At 44.4% G+C, this 25,220-nt stretch overlaps 1 protein-coding gene across 1 annotated transcript in view; it reads right to left on the bottom strand.

Moving 5' to 3' along the window:
• The window catches only part of LOC124622725, a 109,659-nt gene extending 84,837 nt beyond the window's left edge, over window positions 1-24,822 (bottom strand). The window contains exons 1-3 of the mRNA XM_047148516.1: window positions 24,712-24,822; window positions 10,029-10,237; window positions 2,899-3,006 (exon numbers count right to left, since the gene is read on the bottom strand). Coding sequence (XP_047004472.1) covers window positions 2,899-3,006; window positions 10,029-10,237; window positions 24,712-24,801 — 407 coding nt within the window. The 5' untranslated portion in view covers window positions 24,802-24,822. The remainder of the gene's footprint in view (window positions 1-2,898; window positions 3,007-10,028; window positions 10,238-24,711) is intronic.
• Between the last annotated feature and the right edge of the window lie 398 nt (window positions 24,823-25,220).

The raw sequence follows: 25,220 nt of genomic DNA, 5'->3' as shown, positions 1-25,220 counted from the left end.
TTCACACAGTGAGAAAGAAGTAGCAGATGAATTATTAGCGTTTACTGAAGATGAGTCAGTGGAATGCGTGGTGTCGACTGTGCAGACAATGTACATGTAGAGTACAATGATGACGATAAGTGCGTAACAGGTGAAAGTGATATTGAAACAGTTGTCGAGCCACGTAGTTCATCATCCTTGTCAGACAGGAAGCCACAAATCTGGTCCCCAGTAAAAGGCGGTAAGGCAAAATCGTTGTTCAGGGAGCGGGTACTAAACATAATGAAGCACGTGGAAGATCAGCCGTAGCATGGTAAAAAAACAACTATGAAAAAACTGCGTAGAGCTCCGCAGCAGTATGACCGTTTAGCGCATAATAAAAACCGTATTCAGGAGAGGACGAGGCACACCTATTACAAAAACCGGTGTTTGCGCTTTTCAAGGATGTTCGATACAATTTACAGGACGTGCATGATAGTGATCTACGACGTTCTGCACATCAAATTGCGCGCGACACAGGTTGCAGTCATTTCAAGAAAAGCACTGGATGGTTGAATAGCTTCCAACAGTATTACAGAATTGGAAGACGTAAGGTAACGAAATTTTAAACAAAGGGTCAACTTGACGATGCACAGAAAACTGCAGAATCGTCCCGAAAATTTGGAGATAAACAAACTTATCCCATCGTTCAGTAATGAGCAATCGGGTTTTGAAGAGAAATTTCTAAGTTCTCCTACGATGGGAAAAGGATGAACTTGCAGTACTTCGGGAAACCAGAAAACTCACCCTGTAGATGTCAACAACGCTTCTACCGAGTCAAGAATACTTTTCTTTCGAGCTACTATGTCTCAAATACACTCCTGGAAATTGAAATAAGAACACCGTGAATCCATTGTCCCAGGAAGGGGAAACTTTATTGACACATTCCTGGGGTCAGATACATCACATGATCACACTGACAGAACCACAGGCACATAGACACAGGCAACAGAGCATGCACAATGTCGGCACTAGTACAGTGTATATCCACCTTTCGCAGCAATGCAGGCTGCTATTCTCCCATGGAGACGATCGTAGAGATGCTGGATGTAGTCCTGTGGAACGGCTTGCCATGCCATTTCCACCTGGCGCCTCAGTTGGACCAGCGTTCGTGCTGGACGTGCAGACCGCGTGAGACGACGCTTCATCCAGTCCCAAACATGCTCAATGGGGGACAGATCCGGAGATCTTGCTGGCCAGGGTAGTTGACTTACACCTTCTAGAGCACGTTGGGTGGCACGGGATACATGCGGACGGGCATAGTCCTGTTGGAACAGCAAGTTCCCTTGCCGGTCTAGGAATGGTAGAACGATGGGTTCGATGACGGTTTGGATGTACCGTGCACTATTCAGTGTCCCCTCGACGATCACCAGTGGTGTACGGCCAGTGTAGGAGATCGCTCCACACACCATGATGCCGGGTGTCGGCCCTGTGTGCCTCGGTCGTATGCAGTCCTGATTGTGGCGCTCACCTGCACGGCGCCAAACACGCATACGACCATCATTGGCACCAAGGCAGAAGCGACTCTCATCGCTGAAGACGACACGTCTCCATTCGTCCCTCCATTCACGCCTGTCGCGACACCACTGGAGGCGGGCTGCACGATGTTGGGGCGTGAGCGGAAGGCGGCCTAACGGTGTGCGGGACCGTAGCCCAGCTTCATGGAGACGGTTGCGAATGGTCCTCGCCGATACCCCAGGAGCAACAGTGTCCCTAATTTGCTGGGAAGTGGCGGTGCGGTCCCCTACGGCACTGCGTAGGATCCTACGGTCTTGGCGTGCATCCGTGCGTCGCTGCGGTCCGGTCCCAGGTCGACGGGCACGTGCACCTTCCGCCGACCACTGGCGACAACATCGATGTACTGTGGAGACCTCACGCCCCACGTGTTGAGCAATTCGGCGGTACGTCCACCCGGCCTCCCGCATGCCCACTATACGCCCTCGCTCAAAGTCCGTCAACTGCACATACGGTTCACGTCCACGCTGTCGCGGCATGCTACCAGTGTTAAAGACTGCGATGGAGCTCCGTATGCCACGGCAAACTGGCTAACACTGACGGCGGCGGTGCACAAATGCTGCGCAGCTAGCGCCATTCGACGGCCAACACCGCGGTTCCTGGTGTGTCCGCTGTGCCGTGCGTGTGATCATTGCTTGTACAGCCCTCTCGCAGTGTCCGGAGCAAGTATGGTGGGTCTGACACACCGGTGTCAATGTGTTCTGTTTTCCATTTCCAGGAGTGTATGTAATAGTAACTGCGTAAACAATAATTACTACCGAACGTCTGCAACGCAAAAAGAAACGAAAATCGTAGTATTGACACCGTCCTTTAACTTTTACCCGAAATGTATGTGTTATTGCAGATATCTGCACTTATATCTGCGGCTATTGGCATCGGACCCGCCAGGTTAGCCGAGAGCGCTAATGCGCTGCTTCCTGGACTTGGGTAGGCGCCCCGGCTCCGGATCGAATCCGCCTGGCGGATTAATGACGAGGGTCGGTGTGCCAGCCATCCTGGATTTGGTTTTTAGGCGGTTTTCCTCATCCCACTAGGTGAATACCGGGCTGGTCCCAACGTCCCTCCTCCGTTACACGACTCACAGACATTTGAAATACGTTCGCACTCTTTCATGGTTTACAGTAGACGCAGGCAGCTGGGGTATACTGATTCTGTCCTGGGGGTACAGGGTGGCGGCAGGAAGGGCATCCGACCACCCCTTCAATTAACCATGCCGACCCTGTGAAAACTGCAGGACAAAGGAACAAGCAAAAGAAGAGAATACCTGCTGCTATTGGCATCCCATAGACCTATAGATATAGACAAGATGCAGGACGTCTCTACATCGGGCGCATTTCCTGTCAGCTGTCTATCAGAGATACTCACGTGAATATAATGTGTAGAAGATCGCCGACCAAACCGTTGTGTCGAACCGACGTTGTTGCCACTTCACATATAGTTCGCTGTAGGCAATCACGTCCCTCGAAACCATACCTAGGGCATAAATATTATTCATTACATAAATGACGTTATTATCCATTTAAATGAAGAATGGTTAGCACTTTTAAATGGAAACTACCAATGGATCGAAACAACTCACCGAAGAAAGATAGGAAGGAGAGCTTTTGGTATTGTATCGACATCGAGTTCGTTAGACATGAGTGGGGAGCTCAGATTGAAAAATGCCACCCAGTAGCGTAAGGAGCATGGCAATCTCCAGATGCATTTTACGGAAAATGCATGAAATCTAAGAAAGGTTAGTTGGATTCAGACTTCCCTCTTCCCGAAGTGTAGTTTAGTGTCATAATTAATTCATAACCTCGCTCGGTCAAGCTACTGAAGGAACAAAGCAACCACGAAATTTATTCTCCTTTAGGAACAACTGTCGGTTCACATTTAAACCGAGAATATAAGTATTTTCTGTGTCATATCTGTCACTTGAATCTACATTATCGAAGGCGGGCAGAATTTCTAAGACTACTCATCCCAGTAATGGCTGCAAAAATCTTAATGAGTTGAGAATTAACAAATCTGTCGCTATATTTGGAACATTGTTTTACCAATATTCTGTGAAACAGCTTTGTGATGATAGCTCACTCGGGAGGAAGAAGTTTGAGTATTGGCTACTTCTCGTAGCTACATAGCAATTGCGGCAAACCTTAGTATTTTCTTCATTAAGTTCAAATGCCGGACTTCAATTATGAAGAAACGTTAAGTGGATGGTTAAGTATATTTGCATGAGATTTTAATCACGTTTGTTGTAACTCCAGACCCATTTTTATAAGCTGTTACGTAAATTAGGAACGATATGATATGATAATAGTACTAAGTGATGCAGTACATCCTTTCTCTAACATTTTAGGTTTTACTTTCGTCAAAAGCTTCTGAACTTCGCAGCCATTTCGAGCGAGGATTCCGTGTTGTATGCGAGGACAGATATTGGTCTGGCTACCATTGGTATTACTTGTTACGTAGTCTCCTTCAAACAGAATAAAAGAATTTACTACATTGTCACTTTCCATACCAAGTTTTCAACACCGTGTATCCTAATCATATGCATGTCTAGCAATGCAGAGATAATAGGAGTGTGGAGTTTAGCATAGAGCTAGTGACTTAACTATTTTAAAGGTATGTATTCGGTGAACGGATATACATCTCTGTCTACAACTGCATCCGCCTCTACTTGTACGTCCCGGAAACCACTGTACGATTTACGGCAGAGGGTCCTTTCTGTGGCGCTGTCACTTTCGCCATCATTCCCTGTTCCAGTGGTGAAACGTGGACTGGAATAACTACTATTACAATCTCTCTAAATGTACCTTCATGATCTTTTCACGAGATATATGTAGGAGGGCGAAATGCATTGGTTGACTCTTCGAGAACACCCGTGATGCGCTACGCCTCCCATGTAGCGTCTGCCACCGCAATTGGGTGAGCATCTGCGTGACGGGCTAACTAGACGATCACGTGACTCAAAGCTCTCCCCTTCTTTATAAATACTAATTGGTATGGATACCAGACTAAAATTAAAGTATCTGCAAGTTACCCCCTTCCTGGACGTGGATTACACTTGCTTGATGATTCTTCCGATAGATCTTAGTCCGGCATCTGCTTTCACTGCGATTAGTATAGAGTATGGAGCGGTCCGTCCCCATAACATCTGACCGTACGTATATTCCCAGATAAGTACTGTCTGTTGCTGCTTTCAGTGGCTATTCAGCAGTGATGTACTCATACAATAAAAAGTCTGTCCAGCTATTTAAGCACAATACTTTTGTTCACGTTTAGGGTCAGACGTCAATCCCTGCACCAAGCGTCGATCCTTTGCGGGTCTTTACTACGATTTTCTAGCTTTGCAACTTCTGTGTACACAACTGCACCATCAGCGAACGAGCACATAGATCTTAAGACATTACCCAGGAGATCATTGACATGTACAGGGTATTCCAGGAGGAAAGGTCAATATTCAGGAATATGACAGGAATGATCATTCAAAGCAAAAAAAAGTCTAGCAAAGATGGGCTCTAAGACGTGTGTGCCGTGAGCCCTTCACCTTCAGTATCGTGAAACAAATCTCTTTTACTGCAAGCGCTTTTCTTTCCTTGTTTTGGGAGGAGGTACTATGGACCAAAACAAGAAAAAAAATTCTAGCAAACATGGGTTCCGTAAAATGCATACCTTAAGAGCCATGAGCACTTGTGCAGTAGAAGAGAGGTGTTTCACAGTAGCGAAGATGAACAAGTGCTCACAGCTCTAAGATATGCAATTTACAGCCCGTGTTTACTGGACATTTTTTTCATGTTTTGTTCCCTACGGCCGTCTCTCAAAATATGGAAAGCAAATAGCTTGCAGTGGAAGATATTTGTTTTTCTGCATCGAAGATGAAGATTCGCTCATGGCTGTTAAAGTATGCATTTTACAGCCCATGTGTACTAGACATTTTTGCTTCGGATGATCGTTCTTGCCATACTCCTGAAGAGTGACGATTCTTCCAGAGACGCTCTGCGAATAGTTACGGTCGTATAAAATCCCTTTTGGTACACTTGAAGCTATTTTCGCTTCATAACTTTTCTCTTCCCTAGGAATGATATCTCTGTTCTACTTTTTGGTCTCTTCAATCAAATGACAAAGCTGATAATCAAAATTAGCACGTTCATATTTTGTTCATAAGATGAGAAAACGTAATGGAATCTAACACCTTCGGAAGTCAAGGAAAACAGCATCAACTTCGGCGCTGGAATCTGCTATCTTCTGGGTCTTGTGGGCGAACAGAGAGAACAGAGTTCCACAACAATACATGTTGATTCCTACAGAGTTTTCGGGCTCCTCAAATGTTATAAAATATGTTTCAAAATTTTACAAGAGATTGCCGTCAGCGATATATAACTGCATGCATCTTTTCGACAACCCTTGTTGACAACGGAAATGAACTATGCATTTTTCCAGGCACTTGAAACGCTTCGTTCCTCCAGACACCCACATTAAATTGGTGCTGGAAGAGGGGCAACATCTTTTTCATACTCGGCGTAGACTCGTGTAGTTATCGCATTACGTACAGTCACGTATTCCTCTGTTGAGCGACTTTAGTTGAATTTATATCCAGCGGTCATTTGTCACAATATCTGCTGTTTTGTTGTTAGTGCGAGGAGGAGCCGTGTTACGATCTCCTGCTGTGCTATCACTGTATCATTCTCCGCCACAGCGGCTGTGTGATCAGTGAGTGACTGGATAGATTGTTTTGATCCTCATACTTGCATAACGTAAGACCAAAATGCCTTAGGATTATGTGTAAAATCGGTTGACACTAATCTACTTTCCTTAGGGTCTTTCTGCATTCGTTCGTGCAGTCCTTTTTCGTTTCCGAGCAGCTGTTGAAGCACGTCAGATGTTTTCCATCTCTCACAACCTTCTTCAGCAGACACCTATCCAAAGCCTATTGTACAACACTCTTGAACTTGGTTCACTTACACTTAGTATTTACAAAGCTGAGAGCTGAATCTATCATGTTAACGGCTTAGGCAATCTGAACATTGCTTTTTATAGCACTTACTAAGCAGAAACATCTTTCCATCTTATTTAGCGTCCCTACTAACACTCAGTGTTAGCGACGCCATAACGGTCTTATGTTCACTGACTAGATTATGTGATTCCATATGTTTGGTCCTGTTTATAACCAGGAGAATCAAGACATTCCACTCGCTAGTTGGTTCTCTGTTTAACTGTTCAAAGCAACTTTCGGATAAAGAATTTGGAGCAAAGTGAGTTTATTAAATTAGCTTGTAACGATCAGTTGTAATTAAAGCGGTTTATGGCTAATTGCTTAATAAAGTAATGAGAGAAATACACACAAAAATACTCCAATGCTCGTATAATAAAAAAATTATATTACAGAGAAATTTCGGAATGCGAACAACAGACTGTGTGGACTAAATTGAATGAACAAGGAAAGAGTGAAGAAGCAGTGTGAGTGGACTAAAATGTACAGTATAATTTATTTTTTCACTGTGCCTTCTGTAAGTGGAAACTTTATGTACTATATTTACGTTATAATATTTTACATACGCAAAACACTGACACAGAGGCTACCTTTCCTCCTGTCTACCTGGTGTACGTAGCCTGTATGTAAGATCATCACTATCGCTGAATAGCTGTTATCCGTATGTGGCGATTATTCGTTGACAGATAGGCCAGACTCGGAACATATATGGATATACAGAATAAGGCAACTTGAGTAGTTCGTTAGGGCCATCCGAAATGAAGTCTAACTTCTACCTGGCGTATTACGGGGATATACAGTCAGGATAAGCAATAGATGATAATTACAAATGTTCTGCAGCTCGTTCGATGACACACCCGTAGTCTGCCGCCGGCAGGAAATAGTATTAAGTACTTCAGTTTCTTCTTGACTGAAATTATGTGGCGATTGTTGGCGATGAGATAGTCAGTGTGGAGAGAAAAATTGTCTTCATAGGTTGTATACTGATACAAAAACCTCATTAAGATATTGTTAACTAGAAATCATATCTGAATGCATTTATGTGGTTGTAATTTAAGATCTCGGAGAGAAGAGAAATTGGCACTATGTGGGGATTGGTCAGAAATAGTAAGGTAAACCATAGAAAGCCAAATTTATAAGTGTCAGAACGATATCCGAGCGTAATTCCCGCCACACACGCACCCATTAATTTATGACTTCTCTACTTTTATTGGGGGATAGTACACCCACGTTACGTAGTTTCTTCTACATGCAGCAACCTCACTCTTGAGAAAACGGTCACGTGGCAGTACGCCGTTGTTGCAGCCGTTGAAGTGGCGCACTAACTGTAAGTCTAATCCCATTGTGCAAAACGGCGCAACGTCTGGGCGACACAATATTGAAATGGCTACAACAACATCGCAAGATTTTCCCATAGTTTCTTGTCAGATCAGCAATGAATTTGTCTCATAAAGATTTGCTATTCTAGTTCGAAAAAGTATCATAGACCCATTTTTTTTTAAAAAAATGTTAGTATTATATTGTTTGAGATGTCATTCAAGTGATTCTCGGACTTGGCAACCAAACTAACTTTCCGTGAGTTATTAATAAAGGAGAGAAATTCCGTAAACGAGTCGGCAGTCACTACAATTTTTTCCGATGAAAGCCATCTAGATCGATTAATATATATATTTTTTTATTATTATGTTCCGGATTCTCCATCATCACATTAAAACTTAGAACTTGTAGAATAAAGTCCAGGGTCAGTTGCAGTAAAACCTATGGCCGAAGAAGCATTAGCGCAATTCGGAGAACTGATAAAACAAAATTTAGTGTCATTTGCAATAAAACGTATGCCTAAGTAAGGAGTCAACTCACTTTTGAGAACTCATTAAATGAAATTCAGGTCAGTTGCAGTAAAATCTGTGCCTAGCTGAGGTGTCAACTTAATTTTGAGAACTCATAAAACTAAGAAATCAGTGGCAATAAAACCTATGCGTACGTAAAGTGTGAACTCAGTTTTGAGGATTCGTTAAAGGAAGATAAGTAACAGTTGCCAAAACATCTATTTTCAAAGCACTGAGTGAGGTGAAGCAGTGGTTAGCACATTGGACTTGCATTCGGGAGTATGACAGTTGAAATCCACATCCAGAAATCAAGATTTAGGTTTTCTGTGATTTCCATAAACTGCTCTGGGCAGCTGCTGAGGTGGTTCCTTTGAAAAGGGCATGTACAACTTTCTTTACCATCCTTTGATAATTTGAGCTTGTGCTCTGTCTCTAATGGCCACATTGCCGACAGGATGTGAACTCAAGATCTTCCTTTTTTTATTTTCTAAGGAGGGCGTTAACTGAATTTTGAGAAGTCATAAAACATAGTTCAGTGTCAGCTAAGTTGTGGTTTGGGTACTTAATTTGGGCTGTATATGATAGATATACAGTATATATGTCCAGGATAACCTCCACAACCCCTTGGTTGCTTTCAACCAAATTTGGCACAGAAGCATCATAGCCCCAACAGGAGCACAGATACAGGCAAACACATGCTTTTTTTAGCCACTGCTGAGTGGGCAGGAATGTTGGATGGAAATAGTATCAGCCTGTTTTACTGACCTGCTTTGCAGGGTAGCCTACCCATCAGGGGCAGAAAAATGTTTTGGTAGCCTATACATCTGGAGCGAAAATTGGTTTTGGAGCCCCTGATGTGTAGGCTGTCGAGAGGTGTGGTGCAGGAGTAGTATCGGCTTGCTATATAGACCTGGTTTACAGGGGCTACAAGTGCAGATGGGCACAGCTGGGGGAAGGTTGACATGGATAATGGAAGGGATGGACAGAGACGGGGGCAGAAGGGTACGAATGAGTAGGAAGTGAGCAGGAAGGGAGAGAGAGAGAGAGAGAGACTGTGGGTGGGATTAGCTGCACATAGAGAAAGGGACAGAGGAGATGGGCAGGGAGAGGGGGACAGACAGAGAGGGTGGAGGAGGGAGAGATTCAGAGAGTAGATGGAAGCTGTAACGGGGAAGTGGGCTGGTGGAAAAGCAGAAAGGGGTAGAGGAGATGATCAGAGAGTGGGGATGAGGACACAAGGAAGGGGACGAGGATATAGTCAGAGAGAGGGGGCAGAGGAGATGGATAAAGGGAGGGAAAGGAAGAGATGAAACGCCAAAGAGAGTGGGGAAGAGGAAATCGACAGGTAGAGGCGGGAGGATGAGATGGACAGAGAGACGGAGGTAATTATGAGTGGACAGAGAGAAGGGGTAGGAAGAAGTCTTTGCGAGATATGTGTCGAACTGCACTAAAAAAGCGAAAACGACGATTTTGTGGAACAAATTTCTTGCCATATACAAATTAACAACCCAGTTTCTGCGGATGCCATAATAGGAAAGATTTCTTCTAAAATGAAATTTGTCCACAACTTTTTGTACTAATGTATTTGTGAAGCGTATCTCGGAAACAACAGATGTCGGCAACTCGATGGTGTTGCGTCAGATCTGATGATGTAGACAGTCTGCGTTCACCTGGCAGCAGGTGTAGTTCGTTACCTGGTGAAATACTTTTCTATCGCGTTGTACACGGCGAGACGTCCGAAGCCGCGGCCCCTCGCAGCCGCCGCCCTGGACGCGCGGCCCACGGTGTACGGCTCGTAGAGCTGACTGGCGTTGGTGGGCAGGTCGTAGTCGGCCGTTAAGCCCAGCGAAGCCACCACGTTCTCGTTCTCCAGAGGCACCGGCCACGCCAGTGAGACGAACAGCTACACAACACCAATATGCTACACTCCAGACCGTACCAGGCCTTCGTAATCTAATGTCTGCTCGGGAAGTTTAAACTAAATGGTTGTGTAGCGTGAGGTTGCAATGAGGAAGTCCAAGCCTGATGCAAGTGCAATCTGTACAACTTAACTCGTAACTGGTCGTGGTGTATATATACATACTACTTGTAGAAGTATGCAACCGGAATTTGGTTGCAATAATTACACGTCCGTTGCTTGAACCTGTAAACTGATAACCAATATTTTATTCAAAATATTCTCCATTGCTATTTATACGTTTCTCCCAGGCTATGAATGCCACGTCAAGAAATCAGTTCTTCTTTTGAAGCGAACCAATCAGCGAGCAATTTTCGTACATTTTGATACGAACTGAATCGTTGTTCAGCGAGAACGTGTCCCAGTGATGCAAACAGATGATAATCGGAGATAGCCAAGTCTGGAGAGTAAGCCACATGCCCTAGTATTTCCCATCTCAACGCCTCGATCGTTTCCCTGACCTGTTTTGCTGTGTGTGATGGGGTGTTATCATGGAGCAATATGACTTTGTGTTCCCTTTTCCCATATTCCGGTCGTTTTTCACGTAGTGCTCGATTAAAATCGATCATTTGCTGTTGGTAGGGATCAGTGTTAACGGTTTCATCAGGTTTTAGACGCTCATAATAGATGACAGCCTTCTGATCCCATCAAGCTCAGAGCATTGTCTTCTTTCCAAAGCAGTTTGGTTTTGCAGTGGATATCGATGGTTTGCCTGGATTCACGACGCTTAAGATTCTCAAAATATATTCGTTTTTCCTCACCTGTCACTATTCGATGGAGAAACGACTTTCTTTTGTATCTGGTGAGCAGGATTTCACAAGTGGTTGGGTTCAAATGGCTCTGAGCACTATGGGACTTAACATCGATGGTCATCAGTCCCCTAGAACTTAGAACTACTTAAACCTAACTAACCTAAGGACAGCACACAACACCCAGGCATCACGAGGCAGAGAAAATCCCTGACCCCGCCGGGAATCGAACCCGGGAACCCGGGCGTGGGAAGCGAGAACGCTACCGCACGACCACGAGATGCGGGCAGTTCACAAGTGGTCGTTCGATTTGCTTTCTGTCTTTCATTCAGTTCATGTGGAACACGTTTTCCCACTGCCTTCACCTTTGCCATAGCTTTCAACCGAAGAGAAACGGCTTTCTGCGTCACATTCAATTGTTCCGTGAGTTCCTGTTGAGTTTATCATCTTCAGGCCTGCAATTCGTAGTATTCAAACTTTTTTGGTGGTTTCTCGCGCTCGTTGTTTCTCATGTCAAAATGACGACTTTTGAATTTTTTGAACTACTCGAAACACTGTATTTTCCCAAGAGCATGTTCGCCGAAATCTTCGACAAGCATTCGATGCCATTCTTCAGCAGTTTCCTTCAAATGATAACAGAAAATCATTGCTGTCCACAAATCGTAGTTCGTAGGCACAGAACTCAACATGTTTACGGTTTTGAAACAGATACCGATGTGTTTAACTTGTGTTGACATTCGTCGTCAGCCGTTACAGGAAGCAGGTGGCGCTGCAGATGCGGTCTCACTGGCCCTACACTGACGGCTAGCATCATCTATAGGAAATTCCGATTTCATACTTCTACACCTGGTACACAGGATATCCTGACTCACGGGACGCACCAGAGATTTCACTTTATTTTCACCATTTTTGGGCATGGAAATGAGAACAAGTATACGGGTGTATTATTACTGACGATCTATGTTGAGATTGTTATCATGACTACAGCCAAAATGCACATAATTTCTTGAAATTAAAAAAAAGCAAGAAGAACAAATACCCTTGATAGATTGTTCTTACGATTGGGTGAACGAGTAACATCCGTCAGTGAAACACTGGTGCCTACATATTCGCGACACGGAGCTTCACAAGAGATGACATTACCACTGCGAAGGCTTCTTGTTCTCCTTTGCTGGACAAGAAGAACGACACTTTCTTCCGGACGTAGTAGTCGAAGACTGTGAAGGATCAGGTATCCCTTGGAGTCTCGGTGGACTGATGGCGAGAGTATGAATAACAGTGTCTCAGAGATCCCGTCTGATGTAATATTCCGTCATGTAACCGTGTTACTTTTCTTCCATGGCATCAGCACGATCTTTCGTTTTGTTATGACCGTGAATAATTTCTGGTTTACTAGCCACACACTGTTTAAGTGACTCTGTCACGACTCTCACCTTCATACTGTCGTTCAAAACCGACACTTCCTTTCAATTCAATAACGCACAAGTGTACACGATGGTACTATTGCAATATCCAGGAGACAACCTCGATATGGCTCATTGGCACTGAATCCGCGCTAAAGCGAAAAATAACAGCTAAAACGTGGCAATAATAGTAGGTACTCAGTGGAAAGCTATGAGATTATCACGTAGCACCCTATTACCCACAACAAATAAAAACAGATCCGAAGGCCCACGTGATCCAGGAACAGATTAAAGAATGCACGATCAAGGAAGAGAAAGGTGAATTATTTTGTCGTCACTTATTGTAGTGAACAGTGAACATATGAAGGTCAGACATTTCCTATATGTTTCACGCACAAACGTGAAGAGGCGTTAGCAAACGTTTTAGTCCAGTTCTTCCACACAAAGAGTATCGAAGTACTCTATTGATATAAAATCACAGACTTGTACAGAAGAGTGAACCGTCAATTAGGGCGGTTCACAAACAACAACTCAATTACACATGTTATTCCAAAACGTTATCGTGGACGTAGGGGCCAGGAGATGCTGGTTAAATAACACACACTGCTAAAGATACCTTTTTATTTTAAACACTTTTTCAATAATAAATTTTTAAACCTGGCATTTAAAAAAAATTCAAAAACAATTTTCAATAGCTGACAAATTTTCTTTATGAAAGGAGATTGCAAGGTATGACGTTAACGACTTCCCAATAATAAGATTTTAAAAATAAGACAACAGTTAAACAACTCTTTTAAAAATAGCTCTATGTAAAGGATATTGCAAGGTTTGACGTTAACAATAAGAAGATTTTAAACTTGTTGTATCAATAAAGGAACAATTCCAAAAAAAAAAAAAAAAAAAAGACTTTAAGTAGCTAGCTTGTACTAAGCAAAAATAGTTGTCTCTCGCCGGTTAAATAACTTATATTTGTTACAAGATAAATGTGAATAAGCCAGCACACAAACCTTTACATTAAAGGCAGTCCCCCCCCCCAAAAAAAAATTTCCTTAGCTCGGTGAGGGAGTGACACGTGTAAAGAGACCCAAATCATAATAGGCGGAATAGTTATTGCTGGTCCACCGGGCCACAGCAGAACAGCCCCAAAACTTCCTTTACAAGCCACCAACTTCCCGAGTTATCCAAAACCAGAAGATGTAGCAAGGGCGGTGTCTGCACGGACTCTGAACCACAGAGACACGCGACACCGGCCCTAAATCACCCAATCGAGGTGTGAATGAAAACGGCCCGACTAAGAAGCAATTAACACATTCCCGCGGACAGGCAAACGAAAACTGTGGAGGGACGACCCCAACAAAACCACTGGTGAAAAATCTCATACACTTTACTAGAACTTGAAAACCTTCTAATATGTGTCTGTTGCATAAAAACAGTACTCAACTTCTCACACTCCACACGTTGCACTTCCTTCTGCTCGTCAGAGCCAACCGCTGCCAGTGGTTTCAACGGCCGATAAGGAGACATACGGTCCCACACGCTGATCTCCTGCACCACGGTTTCTAAGCGTCATAAGCCACGTACATGCGGGTAAGGCAGACTTAGCCCCTGACAGCCAAGAGGTCGGCCAAAGCACGTGGCGAGCAGTTGACGACCCCAACAACAGGGCCCACTCGCGCCACCGCCTGTCTCGGTCACCGCCCAGTACGTACTCCACGATCGTCACGCGACCCTACACTTGCTCCACCTCCCGCCAGACGGCGGTAGAGATTCAAACAGCGCGCCAAACCGAAAGCGCCACCGCAAACACTAGACGTGAAGCGAAAGCACTCCGCCTGGCGCGCTTTTGGAAGAGCCGGACACAACTACGGCTCAAAGCGGAAATAGCGAATACAATAACTGCAATCGCAAGTCGATTGCGTGTATTTTACTGGACTTGGTAAACTTGATACGCAAATTTTACCAATAAAACCAATTTAACTTGGGATTCTGGGCTCACAGATGTACTGCTGAAGTATAGGGCTGTTGGATGACTGGGAGAGAATAATTTCGATACGCGCCAAACATGAGATTAAAAAAAAAAAAAGTCTCAATATGGCGTGGACCGTTCGAAGAAGAAATAGGCGTTTAGCTGAAATTGGCTCTGCAGCCACGCTCCCATGAACTAAAACTTTTTTCTCCGTGTACTCGAGTGCTACACTTCAGATTGGGGAACCTAAAATCCTGGAAGTCTACTCCGTTCCACTTTATAACAAGCAGTGCGAGAGGTCAGCGCAGACTCCCCTGTAATGTTGGTTTTAGGGACTATGTTCTGCAGACGGACGCACACCGCCGAGGCAAATAAACTAACGAAGACATGCTCTCCACCTTACACAGGCACTGTCTGTGCCCTTTGATTTTGGAATGTCCGTGGAAACATGCTTGGAAATCTGCCACCGTCTTTGATAGCAGCGTGCCCTGGCCTCCGCCACCTTTAAATCATACGTGCGTAGGGACATCACGGGAGGGACCCGGTTCCGCCGAAACTACCAGCTCACGCAACCAGCTCTGTAGCCGACCCTCACTACGCGTCGATGCTACTTTGCAGGGGACCCTGCACATGTCGCCCTTTGCATTCGGATCTTTTTAACCCTCACGGCCAAATAATGTCTCCTATCTTTCTCGTAGAGCTTCTTACCATTTAGATCTCCCTAGGCACCGTACTTATATTTTATTCACGTTTTGTATTCTTCTTCTGTAAATTCATAATAAGATGAAGGACAGTTCATTACTTTGGACAATCCGGCTTTTGGGTTAGTGCTGTCACACTCTGCAATGGCTGCCTCGCATTTCATTAGTATTTAAGGTTCAATATATACAGGGTGGTCTATTGATCGTGACCGGGACAAATACCTCACGAAATAAGCGTCAAACAAAAAAACTACAAAGAACGAAACTTGTCTAGCTTGAAGTGGGAAAACCAGATGGCGCTATGGTTGGCCCACCAGATGGCGCTGCCATAGGTCAAACGGATAACAACTGTATTTTTTTAAATAGGAACCCCCATTTTTATTACATATTCGTGTAGTACGTAAATAAATGTGAATGTTTCAGTTGGACCACTTTTTTCGCTTTGTGATAGATGGCGCTGTAATAGTCGCAAACGTGTATCACGTAACATTCCGCCAGTGCGGACGGTATTTGCTTCGTGATACATTACCCGTGTTAAAATGGACCGTTTACCAATTGCGGAAAAGGTCAATATCGTGTTGATGTATGGCTATTGTGATCAAAATACCCAGCGGGTGTGTGCTACGCATGCTGTTCGCTATCCTGGACGACATCATCCAAGTGTCCGGACCGTTCGCCGGATAGTTACGTTATTTAAGGAAACAGGAAGTGTTCAGCCAGATGTGAAACGTCAACCACGACCTGCAACAAATGATGTTGCCCAAGTAGGTGTTTTAGCTGCTGTCGGGGCTAATCCGCACATCAGTAGCAGACAAATTGCGCGAGAATCGGGAATCTCAAAAACGTCGGGGTTGAGAATGCTACAACATCGATTGCACCCGTACCATATTTCTATACACCAGGAATTGCATGGCGACGTTTGAACGTCGTGTACAATTCCGCCACTGGGCACGAGAGAAATTACGGGACGATCACAGATTTTTTGCACCCGTACCATATTTCTATACACCAGGAATTGCATGGCGACGTTTGAACGTCGTGTACAATTCCACCACTGGGCACGAGAGAAATTACGGGACGATCACAGATTTTTTGCACCCGTACCATATTTCTATACACCAGGAATTGCATGGCGACGTTTGAACGTCGTGTACAATTCCGCCACTGGGCACAAGAAAAATTACGGGACGATCACAGATTTTTTGCACGCGTTCTATTTAGCTACGAAGCGTCACACCAACAGCGGTAACATAAAACGGCGTAATATGCACTATTAGGCAACTGAAAATCCACGATAGCTGCGACAAGTGGCACATAAGCGATCTTGGCGGGTTAATGTATGGTGCGGCACTATGGCAGGAATGATAATTGGCCCCCATTTTATCGATGCCAATCTGAATGGTGCAATGTATGCTGATTTCCTACTTGATGTTCTACCGATGTTACTACGAGATGTTTCACTGCATGACAGAATGGCGATGTACTTCCAACATGATGGATATCCGGCACATAGCTCGCGTTCGGTTGAAGCGGTATTGAATAGCATATTTCATGACAGGTGGATTGGTCGTCGAAGCACCGTACCATGGCGCGCACGTTCACCGGGTCTGCGTCCCTGGATTCCTTCCTGTGGGGAAAGTTGAAGGATATTTGCTATGGTGATCCACCGACAACGCCTGACAACATGCGTCAGCGCATTGTCAGTGCATGTGCGAACATTACGGAAGGCGAACTACTCGCTGTTGAGAAGAATGTCGTTACACGTATTGCCAAATGCATTGAGGTTGACGGACATCATTTTGAGCATTTATTGCATTAATGTGGTATTTACAGGTAATCACGCTGTAACAGCATGCGTTCTCAGAATTGATAAGTTCACAAAGGTACATGTATCACGTTGGAACAACCGAAATAAAATGTTCAAACGTACCTACGATCTGTATTTTAATTTAAAAAACCTACCTGTTAGCAATTGTTCGTCTAAAATTGTGAGCCATATGTTTGTGACTATTACAGCGCCATCTATCAGAAAGCGAAAAAAGTGGTCCAACTAAAACATTCATATTTCTTTACGTACTAAACGAATCCTACGCTGCCACGGTCACGGAGACAGCAAAATCTTTCAGACAAGCTATTATTTATCTGGAGACAGCGGTGGGAAGTAGCAGTCGGCGCAGAAGGTCCGACAGTCACCAGCAACAGTATTCCACCATTTCATTTTGTGATCTCTTTCATGTGATTCTATTGAGACTAACGTACCTACTTTCACGTTGACTGAATATTGCGCCGGTTCTTGGTAGAACAACATTATAATAAACGAAAAGCGCTAGTTCGCTTTTGTTCTACGATATTACTTTTACTGGGGTAGGGTTGGGTTGTCTGGGGAGGGAGACCAGACAGCGAGGTCATCGGTCTCATCGGATTAGGGAAGGATGGGGAAGGAACTCGGCCGTGCCCTTTCAAAGGAACCATTCCGGCATTTGCCAGGAGCGATTTAGGGAAATCACGGAAAACCTAAATCAGGATGGCCGGACTTTTACTGTCTTACAAGACGACCTTCAGACATTTACTGACTATTGTCGTCGAAGAAGTTATAATGTTTGTAAACGTCTTTGGAAAAGAAATTACACATCTAGATGGAAGCAGAAACGTACAGGAAATAACCATCTTTGACAGTGGTAAAGCAATGTAAAAAGTAAAAAGTTGAACAGTAAATAAATATAAACGGAGTAAACAGGAGCAGTAAGGCTTCGTTACAGTTTATATTAATAAACAAAACCAATAAAATAAAATACAATTAATACTTGACAGGGCTACTTGAGGAGGTATAAAAGACGGAGAATGTTACACAAACCTATTAATAGGGACAGAATTATCAATATATCTACACAATATACAAGGAACTTATGCAATATCAATAAGAAAACCGAAATGAATAAAAGCAGGAATATGGAGGAGTGTGAGGGAACACACACTCTCCATAGTTTATACCTACTGAAGTCGCCTTGTCAAGTACTAATTTTATTTTATTTTATTGGTTCCGTTTATTAATACAAACTCTTATGTAGGCATGCAGTTCCAGTTTTCTTCGTTTATATTTATTTCCTGTTCACCACCACACTGTCAATGATTGTTATTTACTGCACGTTTCTGCTTCAATTTAGATGCGTAACTTCTTTTCCAATGACGTTTAATAACATTGTAACCTCTTTGGCCACAATAGTCAGTAAATGTCTGAAAGTGATCTTGCAAGCCGAAAACCGGATAGCATAACAAAAGTAACACTGTAGAACGAAAGCAAACTAGTACCTGCTTTCATTTGACAGTCCTCTCTTGAGCTTACGACTTAGAGGCGAACCACTTAGAAATTGCCCAAAGTATATATAAAAAACAAAGAAACCAGTCGCAAACTCAGAGCAGTTAAAATATGAGAAGAACGAAGCAATTTGATTTATATTTGCAGAGATAATTCAGACAATTGGCAGCCTCACCCACATGTGTTCGTTGTGTCATTCTGTTTCACTAAAGTTGGAATAGTGTGTAAGGATAATAAATGGCGGGAAGAGCCGCTATTGTATGAATGTATGATTGTCGAACAATTGCTTGAAACAGACACATCCATTGAATGTATATATCATGCCTACTGAGCGACTTAAACTGGAATGACTACATAAAATTATTTGTAGTCAGATTCATCGGAACAACCCAAGGTGTAGTCCACTCACGAAGGAGGTGACTTGCAAAACCCTCACTCGCCCCATACTTTAAAGATGCTCGTCGATATGGGACCCTTACCAGACAGATTGATAGAAGAAATAGAGAACATCCAAAGAATAGAAGTGTGTTTCGTCACAGATCATTTAGCAAGAAAGAAAGCGCCGCTGAGATGTTCACCCAACTGCAGTGGCAGACTACGAGAGAGTTCTTGAGTATCACCGTGTGGGTTACTTTTAAAATTTCGAAAGCGTACATTTCGAGCAGAGTCAAAAAATATGTTGCTTGTTCTTACGTCTATGCTGCGGAAAAAATACGAAGTTACAAGAAATTCTAGAGCACCTGGAGTCTTATCAGCAATTGTCCTCCAGCGCACCATTCACGACTGGAACGGGAAAGGGGGAAGAGACAGTGATACACGAGTTGCTACTATAAGGTTGCTTGAGGAGCGTAGATGTAGATTTGTATGTAACATACGGACAAGAAAAATTTCAGGTCACTTGTTTGCATTGCTTAACAGGTCGCAGCTATTCATTTGGATTCAAAGCAGACCCACAAACAGTATCTTGATTTCATACTTTTTCACGATGTTACGAACACAGCTCATTTTCGAAATAGTGTTTGATGATTGAGGGCTAATTACTGGTCAGAATTGTTAATCTACAGAGTGATATTGCCACCTAAGTTATCGACTGACATTTTCCAACTCCACGAGAATCGTATCCACAGTTTCCAAACTACGAGAGCCCTTTCACCAATGTATTCTCTTTGAAGCCTGTTTCCTTGTGCCAGCTAGCGCGGTAGTGCAGTGGACAAGACAGTCGATTCACGTTTGGGAGAAACGGGGCTGGAATCCATGTGTGGTAACCTGTTTTAGTTTTCCCCAGTATTCGCGTAAATTACTTAAGAGAAATTGGGGGGGGGGGTGTTTTCATTGATGTCATTCCACATCCGAGACTTCCTCAACGCTTGGTCCCTAAAGACCACGTCGTCGACGGGACGTTAAGCTCTAATCGTCCCTCTCTTTGTACCTGGCAAAATGAACTGTCGTAGAGATTGAGTAACTGAAAAACCAGAAAGGTTGGGCAAATTACGTCGCCTCACATGAAGACTGAAGCACAAAGAAGCGGAGAGGTAAACGACATGAAGCTTCACGGACTGGGAGGCTACGTGATGTTATCTCGGTAATTGCAAACCGAGTCAAACTTACATGGAACTTGGCAGTAGGAGCCCACTTAGCAGTGCGGCGTTGCATTCCGTCTATCATGGATGCGTCCAGTGATTCGGTTGGGAGGAGTGTCGTAAAGCCTCTCTTGAGAAAAGCTGGTCTGAAACCTCTGTAACTGATCCTTGATGTCCTGGATACTGGGACGTCCGAGCTGGTTCCACAGATGTTGTATGGGGGACAGATCTGGGGATCTTGCTGGCGACAGGAGAATTTCACACAGAGACACGTGCCATATGTGGACGAGCATCGGTCTGTCAAAAAATGGCAGATCGATGCTATTGCATGGGAGGTAGCACATGAGGACGCAGGATGTCCATAACGCACCGTTGTGCCGTCAGAGTTGCTCCAGTCACTATTAGCCGCGACCAGTGGTGCGGGATGACTCAGAATGTCGCACAAGTCCATTACTTGTTCTCGGATGGCACGCGCAGATGTGAAGGAGTCACGATACGTTTGGCTCAATGCGACAGTCAGGCGTGGTCAACATGAATCTCGACGGCAGCTATGCCTGCCCTCACGTTCCTAAACCGGGCCACTGTCACACCCGAGTGCCATACAAATCTGGGTATTGCACGATTCGACCAGTCGTCCAGATGGAGACCCCCAATGAGGTCTCTTCCAAATTCTGCCTGGTGCTGATAACGCTGTCTCACGTGAATGAGTACGCGGCATCTCCGTGTCCTTCAAAGTGGTCGTACAGCATCTGACACTGTTCACGCCCCTTATATACGCTACCCGGCCGGCTAACAACACTGAACAAGAACAACGCTAATGCAGTACGGTGCCTGTCCTACCTGTCATAGGGAATTGCAACTCCAATCATTTACATGTGCACCGATTGTGTGTACGTGTAGAAAGTTACGTTGACATCCGACCATGTCTTCCAGGCATTTTACTCTTTTTTTGCAATGCTGAGTAATACGAATGAAAAATACACACATCAAAAAAAGTTTTGCACAAACCCGGTTCTCGGACACTGACTGTGGATATTGTACCACAAGCATAGTCTCTTTGACTGTTCAGAGATATCACTAAACCGTCCAAAGATATAAACAACCATGCATGAGCAGCGGCTATTAGACGGAGGGGGTCCATTAGCCGATCAGTCCCAGTCATTCCTCCAGGAAGGAGGTACACGGCTCGTGTTGTCTAGTTTAGCCATGCCTAGACGGTCAAGACGGCCGTTCGAACGCGCCTGCATTGTTATTTTGTCCCAGGAAGGGCTTTCAACAAGGGAAGTGTCCAGGCGTCTCGGAGTGAACCAAAGCGATGTGTTCGGACATGGAGGAGATAAAGAGAGACAGGAACTGTCGATCACATGCCTCGCTCAGGCCGCCCAAGGGCTACTAAGGCAGTGGATGACCGCTACCTACGGATTATGGCTCGGAGGAACCCTGACAGCAAAGCCATCATGTTGAATAATGCTTTTCGTGCAGTCACAGGACGTCCTGTTATGACTCAATCTATGCGCATTAGGCTGCATGAAGCGCAACTTCACTGTCGACCGAGCGAGGTGGCGCAGTGGGTAGACACTGGACTCGCATTCGGGAGGACGACGGTTCAATCCCGCGTCCGGTCACCCTGATTTAGGTTTTCCGTGATTTCCCTAAATCGCTCCAGGCAAATGCCGGGATGGTTCCTTTCAAAGGGCACGGCCGACTTCCTTCCCCGTCCTTCCCTAATCCGATGAGACCGATGACCTCGCTGTCTGGTCTCCTTCCCCGAAACAACCAACCAACCAACCTTCACTGTCGACGTCCATGGCGAGGTCCATCTTTGCGACCACGACACCATGCAGCGCAGTACAAATGGGCCGAACAACATGCCGATTGGACCGTTCAGGATTGGGATCACGTTCTCTTCGCCGAAGACTGTCGCATATGCTTTCAACCGGACAATAGTCGGAGACGTATTTGGAGGCAACCAGGTCAGGCTAAACACCTTAGACACACTGTCCAGCGAGTGCAGCAAGGTGGAGGTTCCCTGCTGTTTCAGGGTGGAATTATGTGGGACACACGTACGCCGCTAGTGGTCATGGAAGGCGCCGTAATGGCTGTACGATACTTGAATGCCATCCTCCGACCGATAGTGCAACCGCATCGGCAGCATATTGGCGAGGCATTCGTCTTTATGTACGACAATTCGCGCCCCCATCGTCGACATCTTGTGAATGACTCCCTTCAGCACAACGACATCGCTCGACTAGTGGTCAGCCTATTCTCCAGACATGAACCCTATCGGACATGCCTGGTGAGCCGTGTCACGGCTCAGCTCATTTGATTTACCCGCGAGATTATTTCACTTGTTTTCGCCACAGCGATAGGGGGCGTGAGCGCTGAGCGCTGTTGGCGCTGGTGCGCGAAGCAACTGTTTTGGAGGACGGTTCGGTCGGGACATGGCGAGAGGACCAGTCAGTCAGTTTCGGCGAGTCTGGTCAGTCGGTTAGTCGTTCAGTCTGGCAGCCGGTGCAGTGAGGCGACAGTCAGTCAGAAGGCAGACACTCACATGTTACTCGGTCGGCTCTAAGTCTCAGTCGGTGTTGGGTTGTGCTCTGAGTCGGCTTCGTCATTACTCCGCGGTTGGACGAGTTGGCAGTCAGCAGTAGGCAGGTCCGCACGGTGCAAGTACGCGCCGGGGCTGTGGTCGACGCAGACGGAAGGCCGTTGGTCGATCGGTCGGCTGGTCGTCGGATGGCGACAGGACGGAAGCGGCTGGGAGTCAAGTGGTGCCTGCCGTTGAGGACTGCGATAAGACGGCTGTTTGCAAGCATGTGGGGGGGACGGAATGCTCGCTTGCTTAGCGTGGTTCTCCATGACCAGCTGTTGTTTGGTGGGCCTAGCACTCGGGTGTGGCTCTCGTCACCTGGCTAAGTTCTGTCCAAATTATTATTACATTACATCTTGTTAAACTTGGAGCGTTTAAATTGCAAATTCTCTAATTCTACTAATACTGTTTGGGATATAGATTTTGAGATGTGTTGTGTATGCACTTAAAAGTTGTTTTGTGAGTGAGAAGCACACTTGAGTGTGTAATCCTTTTCAGTTCCATTGTTACGAAGTGACCATTATTTATATTGTGTGGTTTGTTGGATTTTGGTAGTGAGTGGAACTTTAATTTGTGTGATTCTGTTTTGTAGAATGTTTTTCGTGTCAGCATTTGAGAATCAGTTGTTACAAGAAGTTGATAGCTCTGAATTGCCACCTCGTTAGTCAATGATTTATTGACAGATGTGTTTGTCTGTCTGTAGAAAGTAAGAGGCAGCAACTGTAGCTTGTTCGTACAAAAACTGTTATGCAGAAATTTGAATGGGAAAAAAGGGGCAGTCATCTTTGGCTGACTCTGAGCACTATGGTCATCAGTCCCCTAGAACTACTTAAACCTAACTAACCTAAGGACAGCACACAACACCCAGCCATCACGAGGCAGAGAAAATCCCTGACCCCGCCGGGAATCGAACCCGGGAACCCGGGCGTGGGAAGCGAGAACGCTACCGCACGACCACGAGATGCGGGCAGTCATCTTTTATTATAAAGTTGTTTTATAGTATGTTGGAAGATCATTCTTTTGAGCTGTGTTTATTCTGTATCAATCAAATTTAGGTATCACACAGCTGGCAGGAATGACTGTTGAGCTCGTAATAGACTGTATGTGTGAAATAATTCGTGTAGTTTTGTGAGTGATGTGTTAAATTGTTTATTCGTAAGTTGTTTTGAAGATCTGCATTTTTGGTGTTTTCACCTTATGTTGAACCAAAACAGTATTCTTGAGGTCTTGATGACTCCACATGATATATAATATACCTTTTACTAACAGTATCTTTATGTAATGTTTCAGAGGGGCTGCATGTTCTTCTGGAGAATGTTAAAAAAAAGGATTTTTCTATTGCTAAAATTTCCTTTAAACTGTTAATTGTATTAACTTGGATGAATAACCAATTATTGTTAAATAATAAATTTGTTTCAACAAGGCTTGGACCAAATAAATGTGCCTACACCTTCCCCATCCTGGCTCTGCTACCGTCAGTACATTACACCTGGGATAGATTGAAAAGGGCTGTTTATGGACGATGTGACTCAACAACCACTTTGAGGGATCCACGCCGAATCGCCTTTGAGGAGTGGGACAATGTGGACCAACAGTGCCTTGATGAACTTGTGGATAGTATGTCACGACGAATACAGGCATGCATCAATGCAAGAGGACGTGCTACTGGGTATCAGAAGTTCCGGTGTGTACAGAAATCTGGACGACCACCTCTGAAGGTCTCGCTGTATGGTGGTACAACTTACAATGTGTGGTTTACATGAGCAATAAAAAGGACGGAAATGATGTTTATGCTGATCTCTATTAGAATTTTATGTACAGGTTTCGGAACTCTAGGAACCGAGGTGATGCAAAACTTTTTTTTAATGTGTGTATTACAGTACTGGTGTAAGCTTGACTTGTGACAGGTATGGAAAAATATCGAGGCGGGGAAACATAAAGTCGCACAAAAGAGATCAAAGTGGAGGAAATTGTTACAATAAAACAAAATAAAAAAGAAGTTAATAAAAATCAAGTCATATTGATATTTTGTTTTCTAACTTCAGGTAAATTATCAGGAGTAAATGACACTGATGAATCAGTGTACTGTATGAGTTCAGAACAGTCTCTACATACCTCAACATAGCTGTCTTCTGTGTAGATTAGACTTCTACGATGCCTTGGTAACAGCAGAGGATGTTGGAAGCCGTGTGAGTCGCACCTCATAGAAGAGGCAGCGAGACACACAAGCGACACCCTACATTAAAATGATAGTTTTTCAGTGGTTGGTAAATAATAATACAAAGAAATTCAACAGAAACAAAATAAAAACGCAAAATAAATATGGTACTGCTAACAAGGATTATTATGAATTGCACGAAAAATAAAATATGAGAAGTGTAAACCTGCGACAAAAACAAAAAGACAAAAACAAGAAAAACCGTAAGGCGGCTCGTATTGCAATTTCGTATTAAAACTGTAGGCCCAAGTATGAGAATCTCTTAAATCAGTGCCCTCCCCCAGCTCCGATTATTTAAAGACTCGAGTTCCTATGAACAAAACCTTTAGGAAAAGTTAGTTATTCACACATCTTAATGTTTATGACGTCACATATCCTGATGTATGTGTCACACAATGATATAATA

The sequence above is a fragment of the Schistocerca americana genome, chromosome 7 (assembly GCF_021461395.2).
Source record: "Schistocerca americana isolate TAMUIC-IGC-003095 chromosome 7, iqSchAmer2.1, whole genome shotgun sequence".
NCBI classification, from domain to species: Eukaryota; Metazoa; Arthropoda; class Insecta; order Orthoptera; family Acrididae; genus Schistocerca; species Schistocerca americana.
Note: the sequence above shows the minus strand (reverse complement) of the source record. Positions and strands in the feature narration are given on the sequence as shown.